This window comes from Pteropus medius, unplaced genomic scaffold (genome assembly GCF_902729225.1).
Source record: "Pteropus medius unplaced genomic scaffold, Ma_sr-lr_union100, whole genome shotgun sequence".
NCBI lineage: Eukaryota > Metazoa > Chordata > Mammalia > Chiroptera > Pteropodidae > Pteropus > Pteropus medius.
Window position 1 is genome coordinate 13,963,519 of NW_024342471.1, and position 22,380 is coordinate 13,985,898.

General features: G+C 36.7%; 1 protein-coding gene across 2 annotated transcripts in view; it reads right to left on the reverse strand.

The window, feature by feature from the left end:
- PTPRT (protein tyrosine phosphatase receptor type T) overlaps positions 1-22,380 on the reverse strand; it is a 937,324-nt gene that overhangs the window by 202,102 nt on the left and 712,842 nt on the right. For both annotated transcript variants that reach the window (XM_039864357.1, XM_039864356.1), the window contains exon 12: positions 2,000-2,273. In XM_039864357.1, the coding sequence (XP_039720291.1) occupies positions 2,000-2,273 (274 nt within the window). The remainder of the gene's footprint in view (positions 1-1,999; positions 2,274-22,380) is intronic.

Sequence of the window (22,380 nt, forward strand, 5' to 3'; positions counted from 1 at the left end):
CCACACCTTCTCAGAGTTGCACTGAACCAATAAACTGGCCAGTATGGGATGCAGAGAATCAAGAACAAGATGGGTTCCTAGTGGCTTCTTCCCATTTTTATGTCTTCCTTTTAAATACGTCAGTGTTTCATGCAGAGGGAAGACCAGAAGGACAGGTGGAAGGCAGTCTGGCAGCTTCTCTTTGTAGTTTTATACTCTCTGTGAGGAATGTTGCTTGAACCAGTAATAAATGCAGAACTGAAATACCAGTGTAGAATTTAAATGGGTCTGTGGGCATTTTAAATGTTAATTAGTACCTCAAACCAGGTTTCTCACAAAGTAATGACTTCAACTAATGGACTAAACTCTCTATCTTGGCCACCACAGCCTGCACAGGCTATTCTCCACACTCTTCACCAAATCTTGCTTTTGTCTCAGCTTTCCCTTCTTCAGTGAGCTTCTACTTCTCCAGATACTCTTTTGAACATGGTACATACCACACTCCCTTACGTTTATATAAGCTCTTAGAGGGCACATACTACATGACCTTAATATGAACTATGGGGGCCTAGCATATATTAGCGTTCATTATATATTTGTTAAATGAAATATGGCAATCTGGAGTATGTGCACAAAAGCATCCTAGATGAAAATGATAACATTTTGGTATCGGAGGAACTAAAGATATTCAGCTTGCAGAAAATAAGACCAGATGGTTGTGTTTTTGGAGAGGGGAAGCGGTGGTAGAAAAGATCTTATGTAACTGAAAGGGTACCACCTGAGAAGGTGATTGCATTGTTTCTATTGGGCAATGAGGGTATGGACCAAAGGCAATGGGTAAGCACTACAATTAAAGATATACTTAAGTCAGCACCATAAAAAAGCTTTCTTAGAGCCACAGCCCCCTGCAAAGATCAGCAAAATTACCACATAAAGAAGTGAGTTCTCTGTCATTGGAGGTATTCAAGAATAAGCACTAATGCCAGTTAACTGTGATACTGAAGCACTGTTTCATGTGTAGGAGGAAAAAGGGAGGTATTGGATGACCTTTCAGATCTTTTCCCGCCCTGTGATTTTGTGATGTTATGACTGACATCTCTCCTTGACCAAAGAAATGTGTGCCACATAAAAAGTTACCTTGTCTTTAGGAGAAAAAATATTTTCTCATATGACTAACAGTAATGATAAAGGAGTTAGTATTTACTGATTAACTAAAATATGCTTAGTACATTCATATATATCAAATTGATAGGTATTATATTATAGATGAGGGAATTAAGACTCAGCTAGGCCATGTAATTTGCTCAAGTGAAACACGTTTTTTATCCTCGAATACAGGGGTGTATGAACTTTTTCTGTAAAGAGGAATATAGTAAATATTCAAGGCTTTATAGAGCATTATATCTCTGTTGACTACTACTCAACTGTACTGTACAGCATCAAAACAACCATAGACTGTGTAAATGGCCCAGTCTCCTGGGAGCTCATGATTTGTAAAGGACGACTTCATTGCAAACTTTGGGAGCTGAGCATGAGTCTGCACTAAGAAGGCATTCTATGATGGAAGGTATCTTAAACAGAAAGTCAGGAGGCTGCTGTACTAGTCCCAGTTCTACTTTAACCAGCTAGGTGATATCCTTGGGTAAGTTATGTTTCCTTCTTGAGCCTCAGTTCTCTCCTCTGAAGAAATAAAGGAATAGGACAAGAAAGAAGAGAGAGAGAGAGAGAGAGAGAGAGAGAGAGAGAGAGAGAGAGAGACAGAGACAGAGACAGAGACAGAGAGAGAAAGAAAGAGAAAGAAAGAAAGAAAGAAAGAAAGAAAGAAAGAAAGAAAGAAAGAAAGAGAAAGAAAGGCATTGTTATAATAAAAACAAAACACTCCTTTTATTAAAAAAAAAAAGTATGGGGCTGGATTTGGTCCACGGACCTTAGTTTGTCAACATCAGCTCTAAAGCCATGCTGCCTTCTCATTTCAGAAAGGGAAAAATACAAAAAGGCAAGAAATGGCCTCTATACTTACTCCATTGGCTTTGCTGAGTGCCTGGAAGTAGATGCTGTAGCTTTTCAGAGGGGAAAGAGGAGGGTTCCAGTAGCCATTGTATGTCTTGTTGTCACCCACTGTAAAAGGCTGTGTGACAGGCAGATTAGCGGGCTTCAATTCAGCAGCAAAGTAGTGTAGAGAATCAAGGCTGGAGGCGTTCCTATAGCTCACGGGCACTGAGAAACACTCAATGATGTCAGCTGCCCGCCGTGACTTCTGAAGTCTCTCCTCCTTGACAACCAGCTGATAAACACTGGACAGGATAGAGAAAAGGCAGATGAACAACCATCTGGAGGGATGAACTTGTTAGTCATCATCATCATTTCTGTCTACAACTAAACCTCCCTCCAGAGCTTTAGACTTACTGCTTTGTAGAAATCTACCTCCATTTAGATGTCTCAAAGCCAGCTTGCACTGGGTATCTCCAAATGCAACTCAGTCCCCACCCCTAATTGCTCCCCTTCTACATTTCTTCCTTAGTGAAGGGTAGCGCTACCCATCAAGTGGCCAGATCTTCCATCTGGGTCTCATTCTCAATTCCAACCTCCTTAGTTCTCACTTTGCAACTCTAATCAACAAGCCCTGCTAATTTGGCATCAGCAATTTGCACCTGCCCCTCCACCTTTTTCTCCACCCACTCATAATGTTGAGATTGGGCACTTTCCCACATCTTATCTGGACTCAACTGGTCTCTTTGCCTCTAACTTATTTGATAAAATAACCAGCCAATCCACTGACCTTTCTAATCATGTAACACTGTTCCTCTTCAAACACTTTCATAAGCTCTCCATTATCTGAATGACATAACTGAAACTCTTCATCTTGACATTTGGGGCACTTTATGTCTGGCTTCCAGTTTGCCTTTCAGAAACTCTTATGATGTAGCCCTCATTCTAGCTGCTCCACACCCTGTGCTATTGCACAAACCTCCTTTGGATCCCACGCTGTGTCATCGCCAGTTCATGCTTCCTCCACCTGCAATGCCCTCTCATCCTGCCCATCTCTGCCTGTGGAAGCCTTTCCCTATAGGCTGAGCCTATCTTTCATTTCCTCTATGAACCCTGTCTAGACTCTTCCATCTGGATGAGGTTCTCTCCTCCTTAATTCCTCTAGAGCTCGCTAATGGCTTGGGATTGCAATAACTTGAGCATAGGAGTGCTATTTCTCTGGCTAGATTGTGGCTTAGTTAACTTTGTATCATTCTCCCCACCACATACACACTGCCCAGCAGGTTGCCTGATGCCCAAAAAGTGATTGATAAATAATTTTTCAAATAAATAAAATTGAATTAAATTAAAATTGAAAGTAAGTATGAAACCACATCTGACTGGATGCAAACACCTGAGTCAAGACAGAGTGATTCCCCTGAACTCCTATCTAATGATCTCATACCAATGCTTTAAACTTAGAAAGATGTAAGAAGATGCTGTTATGTGAATAGAGATGACCAAGCCTTTATTGAACAACAGTATGCCAAACGTGTGGGCTCCTTTTATAAAAGTTATCTTAAAGTTGGGTCTCTGCTTTTCCCCGAAGCCCAGTCTATCCCTAACCACCTCTTGAGTTAATCCTGCCACGTGAGAAACCTTTGTCTCGGTTTCTCAGTCCAGAACTCTCATGATACCTTTGAATCTTTCTGTCATTCTTGTTCTCTTAACTGAGAACCTAAAGCCTCAGTTAAGGCTGGACCCACCTAAAGGCTGGATCCCACTCCTAGAATCACTTTTTCTTGTCCCTGGCTCTCCTATGATGGGATGGATCAGAAAGAGTCACAAGGCTGGCCTGAGAGCTGCCCATGACTGGCATGAGATACTGTGTCATAGACAGCCAAGCAGCAGGTCTTCTTTGGGCTCTGACATGTGAATGTTGCCAAGGGCTACCTAGAGAGGTACATCGTGTCTCCAGGGATTAGCCTATAGCCCCTCCATCTTCTCCTTCCCACTAATATGATTATTGGGGTTTCACCTGTCAATTCAATAACAGTCAATAGCCAGATTACAGATGAGGATGCTGAGGTTGACAGCTTGAGTGCCTCATGAAGGTCAAGCTGCAGCAAAAGTAGAAACCCAAACTTTTTATTTGTAGTTCATTGTCCTTTTTTCTCTACCTTCCTTCTTTTTCCATAAGCCAACAAAATGTACAGAGGGCTTTCTTCAGTTTTTAGTTGGCAGCCTAAACTGTTTAGCTCTATCCTTCCCAGCCTCATCTGAAATCACAAAGACCAGCAAAGGACACTTTTTGGGTTAAACTGTATTTGCTAACATATGGTTCACATACAATTGGGATTAACGTGCCAAAGTACATCCAGCAATTCCCTCAGGCCCACTAAGTTTGCAGCTTGTCCTTTCATAGGCAAATCTGCAAAGCCAGAAAGCTGCAAACCATTTTGTCATTTAAATAGTTCTGTCAGTGGATCCAACCTCTCTCCCAAAGATCAGAGAACTTTGATTAAGGAGAGAAGAAGAAATGGCACACACACGTGATGCAACTTTCCTCACCCTGATATGTACACTTTAGGAAGAAACAAGAAAATGGGTATTATTTTTGGTTTTTGCAGTTACTTCATCTCATCATCATTCTCTTGAAATATATATTTATCTCAGGTCTTCGGCTTGCTGGTAATGATAAAAATCATACCTAAATAAGAATAACCCCCCAATATCTCTCATGCAAAAGTAGTAATTCCAGTAACTACTATTCAGGATCATTTACAAGGGAAGAGGATTTTTTTCTTTAGTAGAAAAATTATGATGGTATAAGAGAAGAAAAACTTCAAATGCTTACCTCACCACACAGAGCATTTGCTCACACATTTTCCCCTCCTATGACACCTCCTCCATTTCACCCAGTGAGAAGACACATATTTATGACAATATTTTCTGCATAACTTATTTTGAGGATCTCTTCTTGCAGGGCCCTGAAGGCTGTGGTGCAGCCCCATCCACCTCAATGCGTAAGGTCAAGAATTTGTACCTTCTATCACCTCCTTGGCCTTTGTGTCCTCATTGCAACTCACTTTTAATGTCTGTTGCTCATCTTCTTTGCTACAGTGACTGACCCTCACCCTTCTTCTCCCCAACTTTTCAGAATCAAGCTTTCCAGAAACTTCCATCTTTTAGTTTTAGTGTCTCCTGAGATAAGAATACTCTACTCTCTTCCAAAGTCCCAAGATCTCCAACCCATGGAAGGGGGACACCTTTAAGAGCAAATCTTGCAGGAATTTCTCAGGCTTTAGAGAGCCCTGCAGATGGACCTTCACGTTCCCTCTGATTCTCGAGCTCATGCTTCTCCGAGAAGGACCAGGGACCTATCAGATCAGAGCCATCCATCCATCATTAACACATCTAGGCCCCCTTTTTATACCTAGAGAAGTCTCTGGCCAAGGGCTGTGTCTATTCAAAACATTGACATCAAATGACAGATAGAGAATATGCTGTAGCTCACAGCTGAAGTCTGCCTCCTGACTTCAGAAGAGCACATTTGTGCTCATGTTCTCCCAGAAAGAGTCTTGTCTTAATCCAAGTCCCTCCACAAACAGAGCCTGAGCCAAGGTTTCAGTGAAAATGATATGTTAAGGAAGTGGATCCAGAAGAAACCAGTAAGGGGATAAGGGAGAGATGAGGGGAGGAAACTGAGCAAAAATGAAATTTCAGGCAAAGTCCCAGTCTCAGTATGTTCCTATTGGGAGCTCTGGAGCATAAACTGCACCCCAGAGTTTGTCTCACCTCAAGCCAAGGGCTTTTGGGCCTCTAATACTAATCAGTATTGATTATGGACTCCATTGCAGAGACATGAACTCTCAGGTACTCTCAATTCTGTGTGTGGGACAGACAGGTGGCTCTGGTATACTAATGGCAAACCTTCAAAAAAGGTCACAGCTGTGAACCATTTGCATCAAAGCACAGAGAAGCTGGGGGATGGTCATATTTCAGGAAGGGGGAAATGATGAGATCTGAGTGGGCACCAATAGTGTCCCTACAGGGCACTTGTGACAAATAACCACATGAGACTTTCATTAAGAGCCAAGATCTAGTTGAACAAGGTAGTTTTGTGCCTTTGTGTCCAGTGCCACTCAGCTGAGGCATATAATGATATCCCATCATTCACAGTGACTTTTTCTCCACTGATTTTTCTTTTTTTTTTTATAATATTGTTTGTAAATTTGTTTTACTTTTATAGTTGTATAAAAGCCACAGGTACAAGAAGTTGATAAATATGTACAAATATAAAACATCTGAGCAACAGTAAAATAAAAATCATTTAAGTCCAGTAGCAGTCCCTCCAGGCAGCTTCCACATCCTTTCGTGGTCCCATTGGTTATCGAGCATACCTTGGTTTGCTGACAGCATACAGTGTTCAAGGCTTACCTATGCCCCCTTTAGCAGGCCTGTAATCAGACATTTCTCCAAAGAAGAAATTTAGAAGGCAAGATCTGGGTACCTAGTTAGCTAATTGCTACCACGGTGCCATTGCTTCAATGCTTTTCTTTTGAACAGAATAAAAAATATATATATATATTTTTATTAAACATAAAATTCATACTTGCACTAATTCAGATCCATTGATACAAGATTCTCCCTCACTTTCCCCATTCCCTGTTTGTTTTTCCTTTTTCTTACAGTGATAACCTTCATTTCTAAAATCGATATTTTTACTCATATACTCTCTCTCACAGAGTGCACACAAAATCATTAGAATGAACTCATCAATACCACAACTAACCCCAGTACTTATAAATAGATTTCAAGATTTCTGTACTGTCCTGCTCCAGCTCCTTCCCAAACAGTTCAGTCCTAAGCCCTTAGATAGGGCAGAGCAAGGCAGGATCTGTACGTAATGTAGGGAAGCTGTGATGGCCCAGTGTGGGGAGCGGAAACCCACTCAGCATCCATGAGATTTGTTCAGGTGACCTGTGAAGTCAAAACTAGTTTCAGAATAAAACCAAGATATTATTTGCCTTTTGTACTTTTAATGTCTCACAAGTGTACTGTGGAATTCTTTAAAAGCTACAGGACTCATAACTGTATGAGGATGAATTTTCTTCATTTACTTCAATCAAGCAACATAATGCAATAGTTTGAATGCATAAGGAGATATGGATTCTAGCAGACTTCAAGTCCACCAGGCATCAGAGATTAGCAAAAATGTAACATAATGCCACATTTCTCACTAAATCATCTTTGTTTTGAAAAAAAAAATTTTTGTTTAAAAATTTTTAATTAATATGCTATTAAATTTTTCAGTTTATTTTCTAATCTAGTGAATTGACATATGATATTAGGTATAACTCACATAAATTAAACGTAAGGTTTATAAAACTTTGTACCCTTTGACCATCAATCTCCCCAGCAATCACCAATCTGCTTTCTTTTTCCATGAGTCTATTTTCTATGAGTTGGTTTTCCCAGCATTATTGAGATATAATTAACAAATAAAAATTGTATATATTTAAGGTATACGATGTAATGCTTTGATATATGTATGCATTGTAAAATGATTACTATACTTGAGCTAATTAACACATCCATCACCTCACATAGTTACCATTGTGTGTAGTGAGAACACTCAATATCTAGGCTCGTAGTAAATTTCAAGTATAAAATACAGTACTATACAAATCTCCAAAACTTATTCATTCTGCATAACTCTTGGGCTAACACTTCCCCATTTCTGCTATTCTCCAGCCTCCCACTACCACCATTCTACTCCGCTTTCATAAGTTTGACTTTTTTTAGATTCCATATGTAAGTGAGATCATGCAGGATTTGTTCTTCTGTGTCTGACTTACTTCATTTAAAATACTGTCCTCCAGGTTTATCTATGTTGTTACAAATAGAAGAATTTCCTTCCTTTTTAAAGCTCGAATCATAATCTACTATCTATATATACCACACATTCAAGGACACAAGATATCAGATCAATATACGAAAATCAATTATATTTTTATCATTAGCAAAGAGTATTCTGAAAATGAAATTAACTAAACAATCCTATTCATAATATTATCAGAAAGGATACCTAAAAATAAATCTAAATGGATTGAAATGCTTGAACTTGAAAAGTACAAAACGTTGCCGAAAAAACTGAAGATTATTTAAATGGAGAGACATTCTATGTTTATGGATTGGAATAGTCAATATTGTTAAGATAGCAATTCTCATCAAATTTAAGTATGGATTTAATGCAACCTCTATCAGAATCCCAGGATACTTTTGGAAAATATCAACAAGGCGACACTGAAATGTATTTAGAAATGCAAGGATCCATAACAGACAAAGCAATTTAAAAAATAAGAACAAAGTTGGAGGACTTACAGTTCCCGATTTCATAACTTATGAAAATCAGTACAGTGATAGGCATAGAATAGACTTATAGATCAATGAAAGAGAATTGAGAGTCCAGAAATAAACCACTGCATTTATGATCAATTGATTCTTGGCAGATGCCAAGACATGTTGATGGTGAATGGCTAATCTTTTAAGCAAATCATGCTGGGTCAGCAGAATATCCACATGCAAAAAATCTAAATTTAAATTCATACTATACACACAAACTAACAGAAAATAGATCAAGAGTTTATAAAACTATAAATGTGAAACTATAAAACTTCTAGGAGAAAACATAGGAGAAAATCTTCATGACCTTGGATTAGGAAAAGGGTGTATAGATACAACACCAAAAGCATGATCCATTAATGGGGGAAAAAAATAAGGTAAGTTGGACGTCATTAGGTTTTCTTTTTAAACTGGGCTTCAAATTGAGCTTTAAAGACACCCTTAAGCAAGCTACATATTGAGAGAAAATATCTGCAAATCATACGTATAAGACATTTCCAACATACATAATGACCCATTACTATTCAATAAAAATAAGACTAATTAAAAAATTAGCAAAAGATTTGACTAGATATTTTACTTAAGCTTAAATGCCCACTAAAATGGCTATCAGTAAAAAGACAGACAATAGCAAGTGTTAGTAAAGATATGTAAAAACTGGAGCCAACATATATTGCTATGGGGGAGATAAAATGGTTCAGTCACTTTGGAAAGTAGTCTGGTAGTTCCTTAAAAAGATAAACATAAAACTACATTCCACCCAGTCATTACATTCCTAGGTTTCTACTCAAGAGAAATTTAAAAATATGTCTACACAAAAATTTGTATACAAAGGTTAATAGCATTATTATTCACAATAGCCAAATAATTAAAACAATCTAAATTTCCACCAATTGGTGAATAAATAAATAATATGTGGTATAAACAAATAATGAAATATTTGGCAACAAAAGAAACAAACTACTAATATATCCTACAACAAGGATGATGCTGAAAAACATTATGCTAAATGAGAGGAGCCATATACAAAACATTATACAGTGTTTGATTCCATTCATGTGAAATGTCAAGAAAAGGCAATTTTATAGAGACAAAAGTCAGATTAGTGATTATCTAGGACTGGAGGTGGGAACAGGAACCAACTGCAGTCAAGCACAAGGTTCTTTATGGTGTAATGGAAATATTCTAAAATGAGATTGCGGTGATCGTAGCACAACCCTATAAATTTACTGAAAACTATTGAATTGTACACTTGAAATGGGTGAACTTTATGGTACGTAAATTATATCTCAATAAAGCCATTAAAGAAATGAAGGAAATGGACTGAATAATCTTGGATGTTCTTTCTCCCTTCAAAAAATCTGTGTTTTAGCATTCAACGGTGGGCACATTTTAATACAAAAATGCTATGATAAACCTTTGACATTATTGAACAAGATAGGCTAAGAAGCAAGTATGAGCTTTGTAATACCCAACAGAACCTAGTTTGCAATTACATTCCCCATGTTAAAGGTCACTCAGAACTATGGAGCTGAAATTTACAATGGTATACCTTAGTTAGCCGATCTTTCTTCCAAGGCTTTGGGAATTCCTGTTTTTACTCACTATTTGCCTAGTCACAATAGCCCGAGGAGGCAAGGAAATGGGGAGAGGTACGCATTTGCTGTTTAATTTAGTCAGAGTATGAGCATGTGCTTCTTTGCACATGGCCTCCAACTAGTTGTGTGACCTAACAGCCCCTCTGTCTGTCTATCATGTACTTATTCATTTATTTATCAGATATTTATTGGGTGATTATTGTGTAGCAGATGCAAATTTGACTGTAACATGGCCTCTGGCACCAGGATCTCAGAACTGAGATGGGGAAGAGAGATATTAACTGTGTACCACAATCCAATGATATGAGGGCAGGGTGGGATTCTGAGAAGAAGGACAATGTGAAGACTAAATGAGAAAATGTGTTTAGAATGTACCTTCTATAGTGTAAAGTGCTCTATAAAAGTTGGCTGGAGCTAAGACAAGTGCTGCATGCATTATTATTAGTGTGATCAAATTAGACAACAGAAATTTGCCTCGTTTTCAATTTGGACCCTTCTGTGATTGAATTGTACTTGATACATTGAACAAAAGTGGATTTTGAGTAGATATTTAGAGGAAGAAATATATATTGTATAAAAGAACTGTAACAATTCAACTGAAGAGTTCAAATTTTACTTATTTTCAGATGAAAGCTAAAATCTTAGAAGGAGAAACCAGACAACCATTTGATGATGGCTAGTGCTTCATATCCTCTTTTTTAATATTTAAAAAATGTTTAACTAGCTTTAACTGAGCTTGTATTTGGGTTGAGATATATTTTAAATCAAAATGCAGAAGACATGGTTATTGAACCTCGAGTGTTTTCTCTCCATCATGGGTCCTCTCTCGTTCACAATACCGTATGTAAGCAACCCATATGGTTCTAATTTCTGTATATATCCAGAATCTGACACTTCTATCATCTCCACAGCTACCACCTTGTCCAAGCCACCATCATCTCTTAGATTATTGCAATAGCCTCCCAACTGGTCTCCCTGCTTCCACTCTTGCCCCCAACAATCTATTCTCAAAACAGTGGCTAGAGCGACTGTTTTGAGAATAAAAACATGACTCAGACCCTGACACTCCTGTGCTCAAAGTTCACCTATGGCTCTCACCTTACTTAGAGTAAAAGGCAACATCTTTACAATGTCTTCTAGGCCCTTTCTTATGAACTACCCAACCTCACCTCTTCTCAGCCTCTTTGCTGTTCCTTGAATACCCTAGCCATGCTCCCATCTCAAGGCCTTTGCATTCTCTATCTTCTGTGCCTGGGGTGCTTTACCTCAGATATACGTAACCCTTGGAAGACTTGCTTCTTCACTTCTGCCAGTGAAGTCTTACCCAATCACTGTATTTAAAATAGCAACCCTGACTCCAGCATAGCCTATTACACTTCCCTGCTTTTCTCCATAGCATTTATCATCATCATGCACTGTGTGTGTGTGCGTGCGCATGTGCACCAAACAAGTTAAATCGTTTTAAAAGAGGACTGTAAGCACTGCAAATGTCAACCTTCCTTTGGGAAAAAGCAACTGGATAGATGGACAAATATGGGGCCAGTTGGCTGCTATTTTGATAGATGACCTTGATTTGGTGACTTTTTCTAAAAAAGTCAAAAACAAGGTTGAGGTTTTCATTTTGGCTTTACCACTCACTAGCTCTATCTGACACACTGAGCAGTCACTTTACCTCTTGAACTTGTGTCTAAAATGGGATAATTCTGGCCATTGCAGTAAGATACAAAACAGAAGAGATACACGTTTTAGAAAGGAAAGCAATTTATCATTTGTAGATAATGACTGTGGCCTAATATATCGAAGAGAATCAACTGAAAGACTTTCAAAATTAATAAAAGAATTCAGTAAAGTGGTTTGATAGAAGATAGAGATAAATAAACTGTAGACCATGGAAAACAAGCTAGAAGCCATAATGGAAAAATCTTGTTAGAATAGAGTCCTTTAAAAATAGCTAAGGATAACACAAATAAGAAATGTACAGGACCGACATGGGAAGAAAAAACCCTCTACTGAGCGATATAAAAGAATATCTCTCATTTCTAGCACAGAGCTTGGCAGAGTGGGTGTTAAATAATTGTACTGAACTGAAGATGAATAAATGAACAGAAATGCTGACGTCCTGGCTGAAAGCATCACATATTGAAAAGATGTCAATTCTTGCCAAATTGATGTGTTTTCATTGGGAAAAAGCAAGTTATATAAAATATGAAGCCAGTTAAGTGACATTTGGGAGCCTTAAAGGTGAGGATAACCTTAATTTGTAAATTCCAATAGTTTTAATGGGATTTTTCTAGTGTGTTTGTTTGTTTAAAATAGAAAATATAAATTTCTTTTTTTAAAACAAAGAAATGAGGGTTAAAAACCACTCCTGGATATTAAAGCATATTATGAAGTTAACATAATGAAACCATGGGTACTGCAGTATGATTATAAGAAAACGTGATAGAGATATGTGTGTGTGAATTTATAAACAGAAATATAAGCAACACGAATCAATGAAAAAGAAAAAAAATTATCAATAAATAGTGTAGGAAAAAACTGCATAATAATGGAAAAAAAGATAACTTTAAGACCTTACCACATATGATAAATCACATTATAGTTCGATGGTTCAAAATTTAATTTATACATTGAAAATTTTCAGTTGCCCGTGCCAACCAAATGCAATGCGTGATCCTTGATTGGATCCTCAGTTGGATTTAAAAAACTTAAAGGACAATTAATTGGGACAACTATGGAAATTTGAATATGTGCTATATATTAGATACTAGTATTAGACCAATTCTTAATTTCTTGAGTGTGATGATTATGGCTACATAGGAGACTGACCTTTTTCTTAGAAGATACAAACCAGAGGTTTTAAAGTGTCACGATGATTGCAACGAACCTAGAAACCAGTTGAGAGATAAGAAAAAAAGACAGAAAGTAAATATGACAAAAATGTTTACAACTGGTGAATCTGGAGGAATGATATGTGGATATTTATTGTACCATTCTTGCAATACCCTGCAGGTTTGAAATAAAAAAAATTGAGTGGAAAAATCTTTTTTAGCTTTAATAATAGAACAACTCACAAAAGATAAAAGAAAAAAGATGTGTGTCTATAAATTTGAAATGTCTGAATATAAGAATAAAAATAAATTAGAAAAGCTACTCCAAGAAAATATGACTGCTAAGGAAACAATATTTTAATGTTTAAGGGATCTATTTTGGTATGGACAATAAAAATAACAAGGGGCATAGACTAAATCAATAATGCCTGTGTATAAGTAAAGGTATACACAATATTCTCTTTGTATAATGAGATAGAACTAGAAATTATTAAGCCAAACTTTTAAACAAATAAAAACTACCAACTGGGAAAAATAAGAATCTTCCTAAGTAACTCTCATATCAAATAGGAAATCAAAACCACAATTTCAAACTCTTTAGAAACTATTTTGATGTTTAATGCTTAGGAGACAGGACCAAACCTGTTTTCAGAATCTGAGAAGCCTTTGTTATTAAACAAAAAACAATGACAATAAATTAATTAAGCATTCCTTAAAAAGATAATTAGAATAAACAACATTGGAGCCAGATGGCTTTTCCAATGAGTTCTTTCAATCTTTCAACAATTGATAATTCCCATGTTATATAAACAATTACATAAGACAGAAAAAAGAGGAAAAGCATCTCAAATTGTTGTGAATTATTCCTCTAATATACTATTAAATTGGTTTCCCATAAGCAAATCATTTACCTCAGCTACACAAAATAGATTTAGTAATAAAAAATCTGGGAAAATAATACATAAATAAGTCCAAGTAGAAAACAATACGATTGTATAAATAGATGCCGAAAAGCCATTTGATAAATTTTAACACCCTCTTCTGTTTTAAAAAGAGTCACAAAGTTAAGTGGTAGGCTAGAGATATTTTTCCTTATCACGCTTTAAAACATCTATTTCAAAACTAACATCACGCAGAGGAGAAATTTACTGGCGGGCTGGTCTTTGAGGTGGGGAGTAGCATAGCATGGTCAACTGTCAATGTTATCTGGCAACATTGCCCAGAAAGCTCTACCCAATGCAACAAAACATAAAACCAAAATAAGAGCTATTGCAACTGAAAAGGAGGACACAAAATTATCATTATTCACAGATGATGTGATTATTAGACTAGTAAACCAAGACAATAAAATTTAATTAAAGAAACTCACAAGAGGTTTCAGCAAATTGAATGAGTAAAACACACACACACACACACACACACACACACACACACACACACACACACACAGAGTTTCCCTAAATACCAGCAAAATCCACTTAGCAAACATAAAGGGGGAAAGAGAGCACAAGATATCACAAGCTTAATATGAACAAAGAAAGAATCCATTTTAATGAGGTAGCCGTGGATGTCATCTACATGAAGAAATCTGCATAATTTTCCCGAGAAATGGTAAGGAGTCAAATGAATGGATAGGCTTGCCCTCTTTCAGTGTGAAAAAGCTCGTGTTATGTAACCATTGGAGGTTAAGTAACAATTTTAATACAATTTAAACCAATTCTATTGGGGATTATTTTGGGAAAATGATGAGGTGATTTTAAAATTCACAGGAGAACATAAGTATGTGAAATAGCTAAGAACAGTTGGAACACAAGAATCATTAGAACTAGATATTAAAATGTTTGGAAAGCTATCATTAAAATGCGTTGTACAGGCACAGTGATCATCAGAGAGTCAGATTTAATGGGACAGTAAAAGCAAACCAAGAATATAGTGGGATACACACAAACATAAACACACAACACACACACACAAGGAAGCATCATAAGTCAGAAGGACTGCAAGGAGCATTCAATAAATGGTATGGAGAAAATCTGCTCACCATTTGGAGAAATAAAAGAATAAGTACATCATTAAAATGATAAAGGCTATTATGATATAAGGCAAAAGTAGAATAAAATCTTGTCAGGGAAGATCAAATTTATGTACAACCTTATTTTTTCGTTCAGTAAAAAAAAAAAAGGAAAAAAACTCACCACAAATTTTAATATTTTATGATGAATTTATAGATGCCTTTTTTCTTTTTATTTTCTTATAATTTCTGTGAAAGCCATATTATGTTTGTCATTAATCTAAATTAAACTTTATTTAAAATAAAATGATAAGATAAAGCTATATTAACTACCTCAGTATTGTGATGAGGATCAAAGAAAATTAGGAAGGTGAAAATACTTTAAAAATGTTTGTTTAATATAATATGTTACAAATAGCTGTAGTATCATGTTTTTAATTGGTGGAGGATTTCTGTGCATAAGCGGCATGGCACTTCTAGCTTACTAAGTAATGTAGACTTGAATATTTAGCAAATATATCCCAACCCTACCTAAATAAGAAGTGTGATTTTCCAAGTTCATGTTGAAGAGGGTAACTTCAATCAAGAAATCAGTAATGTTTGAAGGAGAGTTTACTCAGTTTATAATTCACTGACCAATAGTTCTATTAGCTAATGCTAGTAGCTCATTTAAATAATAACTTTAGAACAGTTTATATAGACTTAATAAAGAGTGTTTAGAGACAAAGTTGCCAATCAACAGTCAGGAGAAGTAGAATACTGTCGGGCCTTGCTACTCAGTGCTCCCTGAGCCAGCAGCATCCTCATCACCTAGAAATGTGTTGCAAATGCTGCATCTTAGGCCCCATCCCAGATCTACTGACTCAGAATCTGTATTTTGAAAGGTCTCAGGTTAATTTATTTACACATTACATTTTGAAAAGAAATAAAGTAACACTTTAGGGAAATGAAAATCTTTCTGTTTTTGTTTTGTTTTGTGTTTTAATAAACATTTTAAAGCATTTTATATGTTCCTCTGTGGAGACCCAGGCTGTTTCCCTTACCCCAGGCCTCCCAATACTGCCTTCTTCCTCAGATGTCCTGGGAAGCAACCGTTTTACCCTCCTGCCAAGTTCTTGGTTGAAATATCACTGTTGTTTACTAAAGTCACCGCATGTTCTGAGAGGAGCAAAGAAAAAAAAAAGGTGAACAAAGGCTATAGCTTCAATAGGGATTCAGCCTCCAAACTTTGCCATTAAAATCCATAGTGGTGCTTTTACAGAGGAAGATGTTCCAGTGGCCGTTTTTAAGAGTAATCAATAGGGTGCCTTGGATGTCTCTATGTGCAACAAAGACATTTACTTAAGGAAAGGAAAGTGTTGGGTGAAAGTCCTCTGAGCACTTCTTTATAAGACCATCTGAAACCAATTATCCTCGAAAAGCCCTTCTAAGCTCTAAAAAGGTATAGGGAATGGTTATTAATTAACCCTTAAATTAATCACAATAATTGGCATATTAATGCCAGATAAGGCAAATAAATGCCACAGAATTATAACACCGATCAAAACATTTTCTCCTATGGGCAAATGTAAACCAAGATGAGTTATTTTTTTTTTTCTTTTTTTTCAGGAATGCAGTGAGCTAAAAATCACCTATGTGTAGAGAACTGTCAGTGCCAGGTCTCCATCTGACAACAGAATCACCTGTGAAGTCCAGAGCCTCGCTGTGACTCTCTAAATGCAGGGCTGGGAAATCAGAACTTCGAACAAGCTCACCAAGATATTCTTATGTACACCAGATGTGGAAACCTCACCCTCAATTTGTGATGTGAGTCAGGACTCTTGAATATAATATCATCATCTTAATTCAGCCATTTTTAACCCCTGGGGTCCCCCAAATCCTGTCATTGATTCTGCAACATCAAAATGATTTTAACAGTATGCTAAGACTTTATTTGCCTTTTTTCACTGTGTTGATATTTGAGTGCAAATGCAACAGTGAGCGAAACTGCTGGTGCCTTAGCATGAATCAAGGTAGTGGCATCCAACCGTACTTATTATACTCTTCACCACCATTTAAAACCACACTATGAAAAACAAAAATGACAGTTTTACTTGAGAATGTCCTTGATGAGGCAGTAAATGTGTTAATTTCAACCCTTGAGTACATGTCTTTTTAATATTCATGTGACACAATGGGAAGTATGAATAAATCATGTCTCCTGCTTACTGAAGTACTATGGTTTCTTAAGGAAAAACATTTCTATTATTGTTTGAGTTGCATGCTAAACTAGTCACGTTTTTAATGAAACACCATTTTTTTTAGAGAATGACTGACACATCATGGTTATTCACTGGATATTTGATAAACATTTTCTCCAAAATAAAGAAGTTCATCTGTCACTAAGGAAACTGATCATATTTGTTCATAATTAAGCTTTCAAATGAAAATTAAAAATTGGGAAACTCATCTGTCACTGTAAATTTGACATGTTCCCAATACTTTAAAACTTTATTGATGAGAACGTTGGTGAAATGAGCAAATGTGATAGTTTGATATGATATAATAAATTGTGTCAACATTTGGAAGATTTTTATAAGTCAGTGAATTTTTTCAAATGACCGATGAATGGTGTTATAAAATCAATGATACAATAGCCATTCAAAGTGTGACATAACTTATATATATTTTAATGTAACAGGATATGGAAAATTCACTAATATGGTTTCATTGCAACTAAACTTTAGGAAACTACCACTCCCCGAGTTTTGGTGTAATATCAAAGAAGAATATTCACAATTATTTTAAAGGCTATTAAAATACTCCCTTTTTTTCCTAATTACATATCTGTGTTGGATTTTCTTTACATATTTCAACCAAAACACATGACAACAGATTAGTAAGTGCAGAAACAGATATGAGAATCCAATGACCTTCTAATAGGCCAAATACTAAAAATATTTGTAAAAATGTGAAAAATATACCTCTTCTCCATAATTTTATTATTTGGAAATATAAATATGTTATTTATATTCATATGTAATGGGCTTATTATTTTTTAAATGAATTACAACATTTTCTAAATGTAGGTTTAATTTCTAATCCTGTAAATGTTGATAGACAAAACCCACATGAACAAAAGCTCTTTTGGACTTTCATTATCTTTTATTAATGATAAGGGGTCTTGTGACTAAAAGGATGGAGAACTTTTGTTCTAATTACACAATTTAAAAAAAGAATAAAAGAAAATAAAAAGGCTGTCAAGATACTCACAAGTCAGGGATCCTCAACCTTGACACTGTTGGCATGGATAATCTCTGTGGGAGGGCTGTCCTGTGCAGTGTAGGAAGTTTAGCAGGATCTCTGGCCTCTACCCACCATCTAGAAGCCAGTAACAGTCCCCATTCCTAAGATATAACTACCAAAAATATCTCCACGCATTGTCTCTAGGTGACAAATGAACTCTGGTTGAGAACCACTGCCATTGGTAAAGGGTAAAAAGGTTTTAAAAAGACAACCAACAACAAAAGAAATGTCAATAGTATAAAAATACAAGGGAAAAGATTCTGCCTTGCCAGTAAATGAAGTAATGCAAACCAAAATGGTAATATGCTCCCATTAAAAAACCACTAAATTACCAAAGTAAATGTAAATTATAACATGCCATCTCAGTGAAGTTGTGGTGAAACTGGTAGGACTATATGATTCCAGCAGCATTGTAAATTGATTCATCAAATTGAGGAAATAATTTGGCAATGGCTTTCAAGATTCATAAACACATTTATGAGCTAAGAGTGGAAAGTGCATTGATTCTAAAATCTGTATTCAATTTGAATTTTGGCTCTGAATCTTATTAGCTGTGTGACCTCCCTTTAAATATTTAAATGATATTTGAAAATCTGAAGACAATAATAATGTCTCCATAAACAATTATTGTGACAACTGGCTTAGATAATAATGTAAGTGAAGTTCTAGTTAAAAGTGGAAGAGTTAATGCACTCCATTTATTTCCTCTCTCTCCTGAGATCCCACTAATATGACAGTAAATGATAAAGAGCATATAAATCCATAAGAAAAAGGAGAGAACAGGAAAAGGGCCATTAGTGGATGAGAGGTTTCAACAAAATTCTAGAAGACTAAAAATGGTCACAGGAGAAGAATCTGGTATGGCAGGATAAGAAACCCAAATTGTAAAGAAATGTGAATAAAGAGAGTTGGTTTGCTCAATGGATCTCAAATAAGATTGATTTTGGAGCAAGAGTATGGAGAGTGTGGAAGTAAAATGTTGGGCTGAGAACAGGGGTGTATACCAAAGGTCTGTACATAAAATCATCAAACTCTTGAACTTGGGCCTCTATGTATCTATCCTCTACTCCTCAGGCAGGAGATAGGAGGTTTCACCTCTGGAGGGTTTGAATGCCTTCGTCCCCCAAACACAGCACCTCCAGTCAACATGTATGACAGGTTGACTTTTAAATGTTAACTACCGAGGCTAACTTGTTAGGTGAGAAATGCTCCAATATGAAAGAGAGTAGTCCATCAATTGGAAAAAAATGACTCCAGAGGAAACAGAGATAATACAAGAGTTAGCAAAGCCTCTCTTTCTCTCTCTCCCAAATCAAAATAGTATCCTCAGAAAAGTTTGAAAAAATGATTGCCTCGCTAAACAAGTGATGCTACAAGGAAAAAAAAAATTCAGAGAATAGTAAGTAGCTTTTAAAAGGAAAAACTATGATTGCTGAAATTTCAAACAAATACTATCCAAGGGTTAGTATTTTCTAGAAAATAGGACAAAAAGACCAAAAAAAAAGAGAGAGAAGAAAATGAAAAAAAAAAGTATTTAATGGTAAAACTGAAATGATAGAGCTCTGAGAGAGAAAAAATACATGAATAGTATAATAAAAATATTGCCTGAATAAAATAGAATAATTCTACATTCTATGATGAATTAAAAAATAATACAACTGCAAGATAGAAGGAGTGATCAAAAGCAGCGTGGCGTAGTGGTGACGAGCGCAGACTGCAGAGCCAGACTGTCATGTTGAAATCCCAGGTCAGCAACTATAAGCTGAAGATCTTGGGCAAGTTACCTAACCTTGCGGTGCTTCAGTTTCCCCATCTTAAAACAGGGATAAGACTTGTTCTTATATTGTAGGTTTTTTTTTTTTTAATGAGAATTAACCGAGTTAATATATGTAAAGGACTTAAAATAGTGTCTAGTACATAGTAAGCTTTAAGTTAATTATACAATACTATAATAAAAATAGTATATCACTTGGCATTGAAATGACCTGCTTTTATAGAATTACAAAATTAGCCACCGTGTATTTATCTAACTAAATATAGTCATATAACTACATGGGGAAGCTGGAAGGGAGGTATTGGGTGATTTAAGACAGCCAAGTTCTCATCTGTGATAGCAGGAAGTAAATAGATAATGTCTGTAATCAATAACTTTAAAATAGCACATTATGTAGTGACATTGCCAATTCCCAGAAGAAATGGCAAAAAATTAAAATGCGGTTGCCTCTGGGGCACTGGACTGGGGGGTTAAAGAAGGTGAAACAAGGAATGCTTTGACTATTCGATTTCTCAACTACGTGCACCGGTTACTTTGAGATTTTTTAATTAAAGAATGAAAAAGGTTAATATATATGAATTGGCTGTCAGTGCTTGGCAAATAAGAGTAGGCACTCAATACATTTTAGTTCCATTTTATTCATTTCAGTAATTCCACTCCTGGGGATTTTTCCTATTTAAAGATACAATACCGAAAGAAAAAGATGAATAAATGTGTTTATTGCTGGGTTATTTATAACAACAAATAACTAGAAATGACCCAAATTTTCAAGCACATGAGAATGGTTAAGAATTATGCAAAAACTTGGTGAAATGCTATAAACCAAGAACATAGGTTTATTGTTTCAGATGGCTATGGATTGTCTATAACCTACTCCCCCTCTCCCCCCGCACCCCACGCCCCGCCCCCAACAGAGTCCCTGATATATTTAGACTAGGAAACAGAAACCTAAGAAAATCAAGGTGTCTGAGCAGAGGAGAGGGAGATATATAGTACGTCTTAGAACAACTTCTTCTGTCCCTCACAGTCCCTCACAAATGCTTGGGTCAGATACCTGAATTCTATAGTCAGACTCAGCATTAGCAAAGTCATGACTCACCAGAAAGTCATTCTCAGCAGTGGCTCAGCCTCCAGCTCTACCATGCTCAGAAAACCTATTTCTTGGCAAAGATATTGATGAAAACTACGTGACTACAATGAAAAATATGGACAACGTAATGCATTTGAGTCTCCATCAGAACCTATAGACAAAGCCTACAGCTCTCAAAGATAATATGAGCTGGGCAAGCCAGCCACTCTGGACCTCTGGATGTGACTTTGGGTGTTTGTGACCCATTTTTTAGAACTGTGCTTCTCAAGCTCTACATGAGAACATCCTGGAGGCCTTGTTAAAACACAGATTGCTGGGCTCCACCCCTAGAGTTCCTGATTCAACAGGTCAGGGGATGAGGCCTAAGTCTTCGCTTATCTAACAAATTCCCAGATACTAGGGTGGTCCAGGACCAAACTTTGAGAACCATTGTCTTACGGGCACAAAATTTACCTAAACCAACTGGGATAAAAATTGAGACTGGAGAAGGAAGAGAAAGGCAGGTGGAAAAAGTTTTCTAAGGCTTACTCATCTGTCCCTGTTCTCAATGCTGACTAGTGGAACCTTGGTTTGGCATCTCTACATTTCACTTCCCTCCCAAATTCCCTCCCAAGGTTCTCCCACTGAACCAAGCCTCCCTTGTCAGCTTCCCGAACTGGAAGATGACAACCTTATCCCATCTGCCTGCAGCCTACATGCTGATGCAAGAGGCCACCTTTGTAGGTTCCAAGAAATTATGCATTCGATGTGGAGGAAATTAACACCTCAAAGCAAACTATAATTAGGAATTCTTCAATTCAGTTTATGCTTTTTCAATTAGGCACTCTATAATTTTAATCATGGGAGCATTAACATGTTTCCGTAATTTATATACCTGTGCTATAATTAAGCCTGGGAAACACATTGCTCCAAACCTGAATGGAAGTGATTGTTTCCCTTCACACTTGCAGTATTACAGGTCCCTGCTGGAGAGATGGTGTCAGTTTCAAAGGAGTCATTCGTGAGAGAACTCATGAGTTCTCAAAGCCCATGAGAGATCTCCTGGCTTTGGAGAAATGTGAAAGCTGTTGTAGATCCTGTGATGCCTTTGAACATCTGGCTCCTGTGTAGACATCTGCATCCCAAAGCTTCAACTCCTATTGTGACTTTCAAAACATTCTCATCATTAGAAACTGCTTTGGACAACTATACTTGGAAACTAATTTCAATTAAGCAGGAACAGGGTGTCCTGGCAGGGGAGACATTATCTGAGAGCAGTGGGAAGCAGATGGCTTTGAAGTAAAGAAAATGAACAATAGGCTCAAACTTAGCCTGAATTGGGACCAAATTCCCTTTTTTTTACATTGATTCCTCTTCCCACTTACTCTAGTTCTGCTCCTCTCTCAAATTTTCTGCTCTGCCTTTTAGCTACAAAGCAGGCCCTGAATCCTATGTGC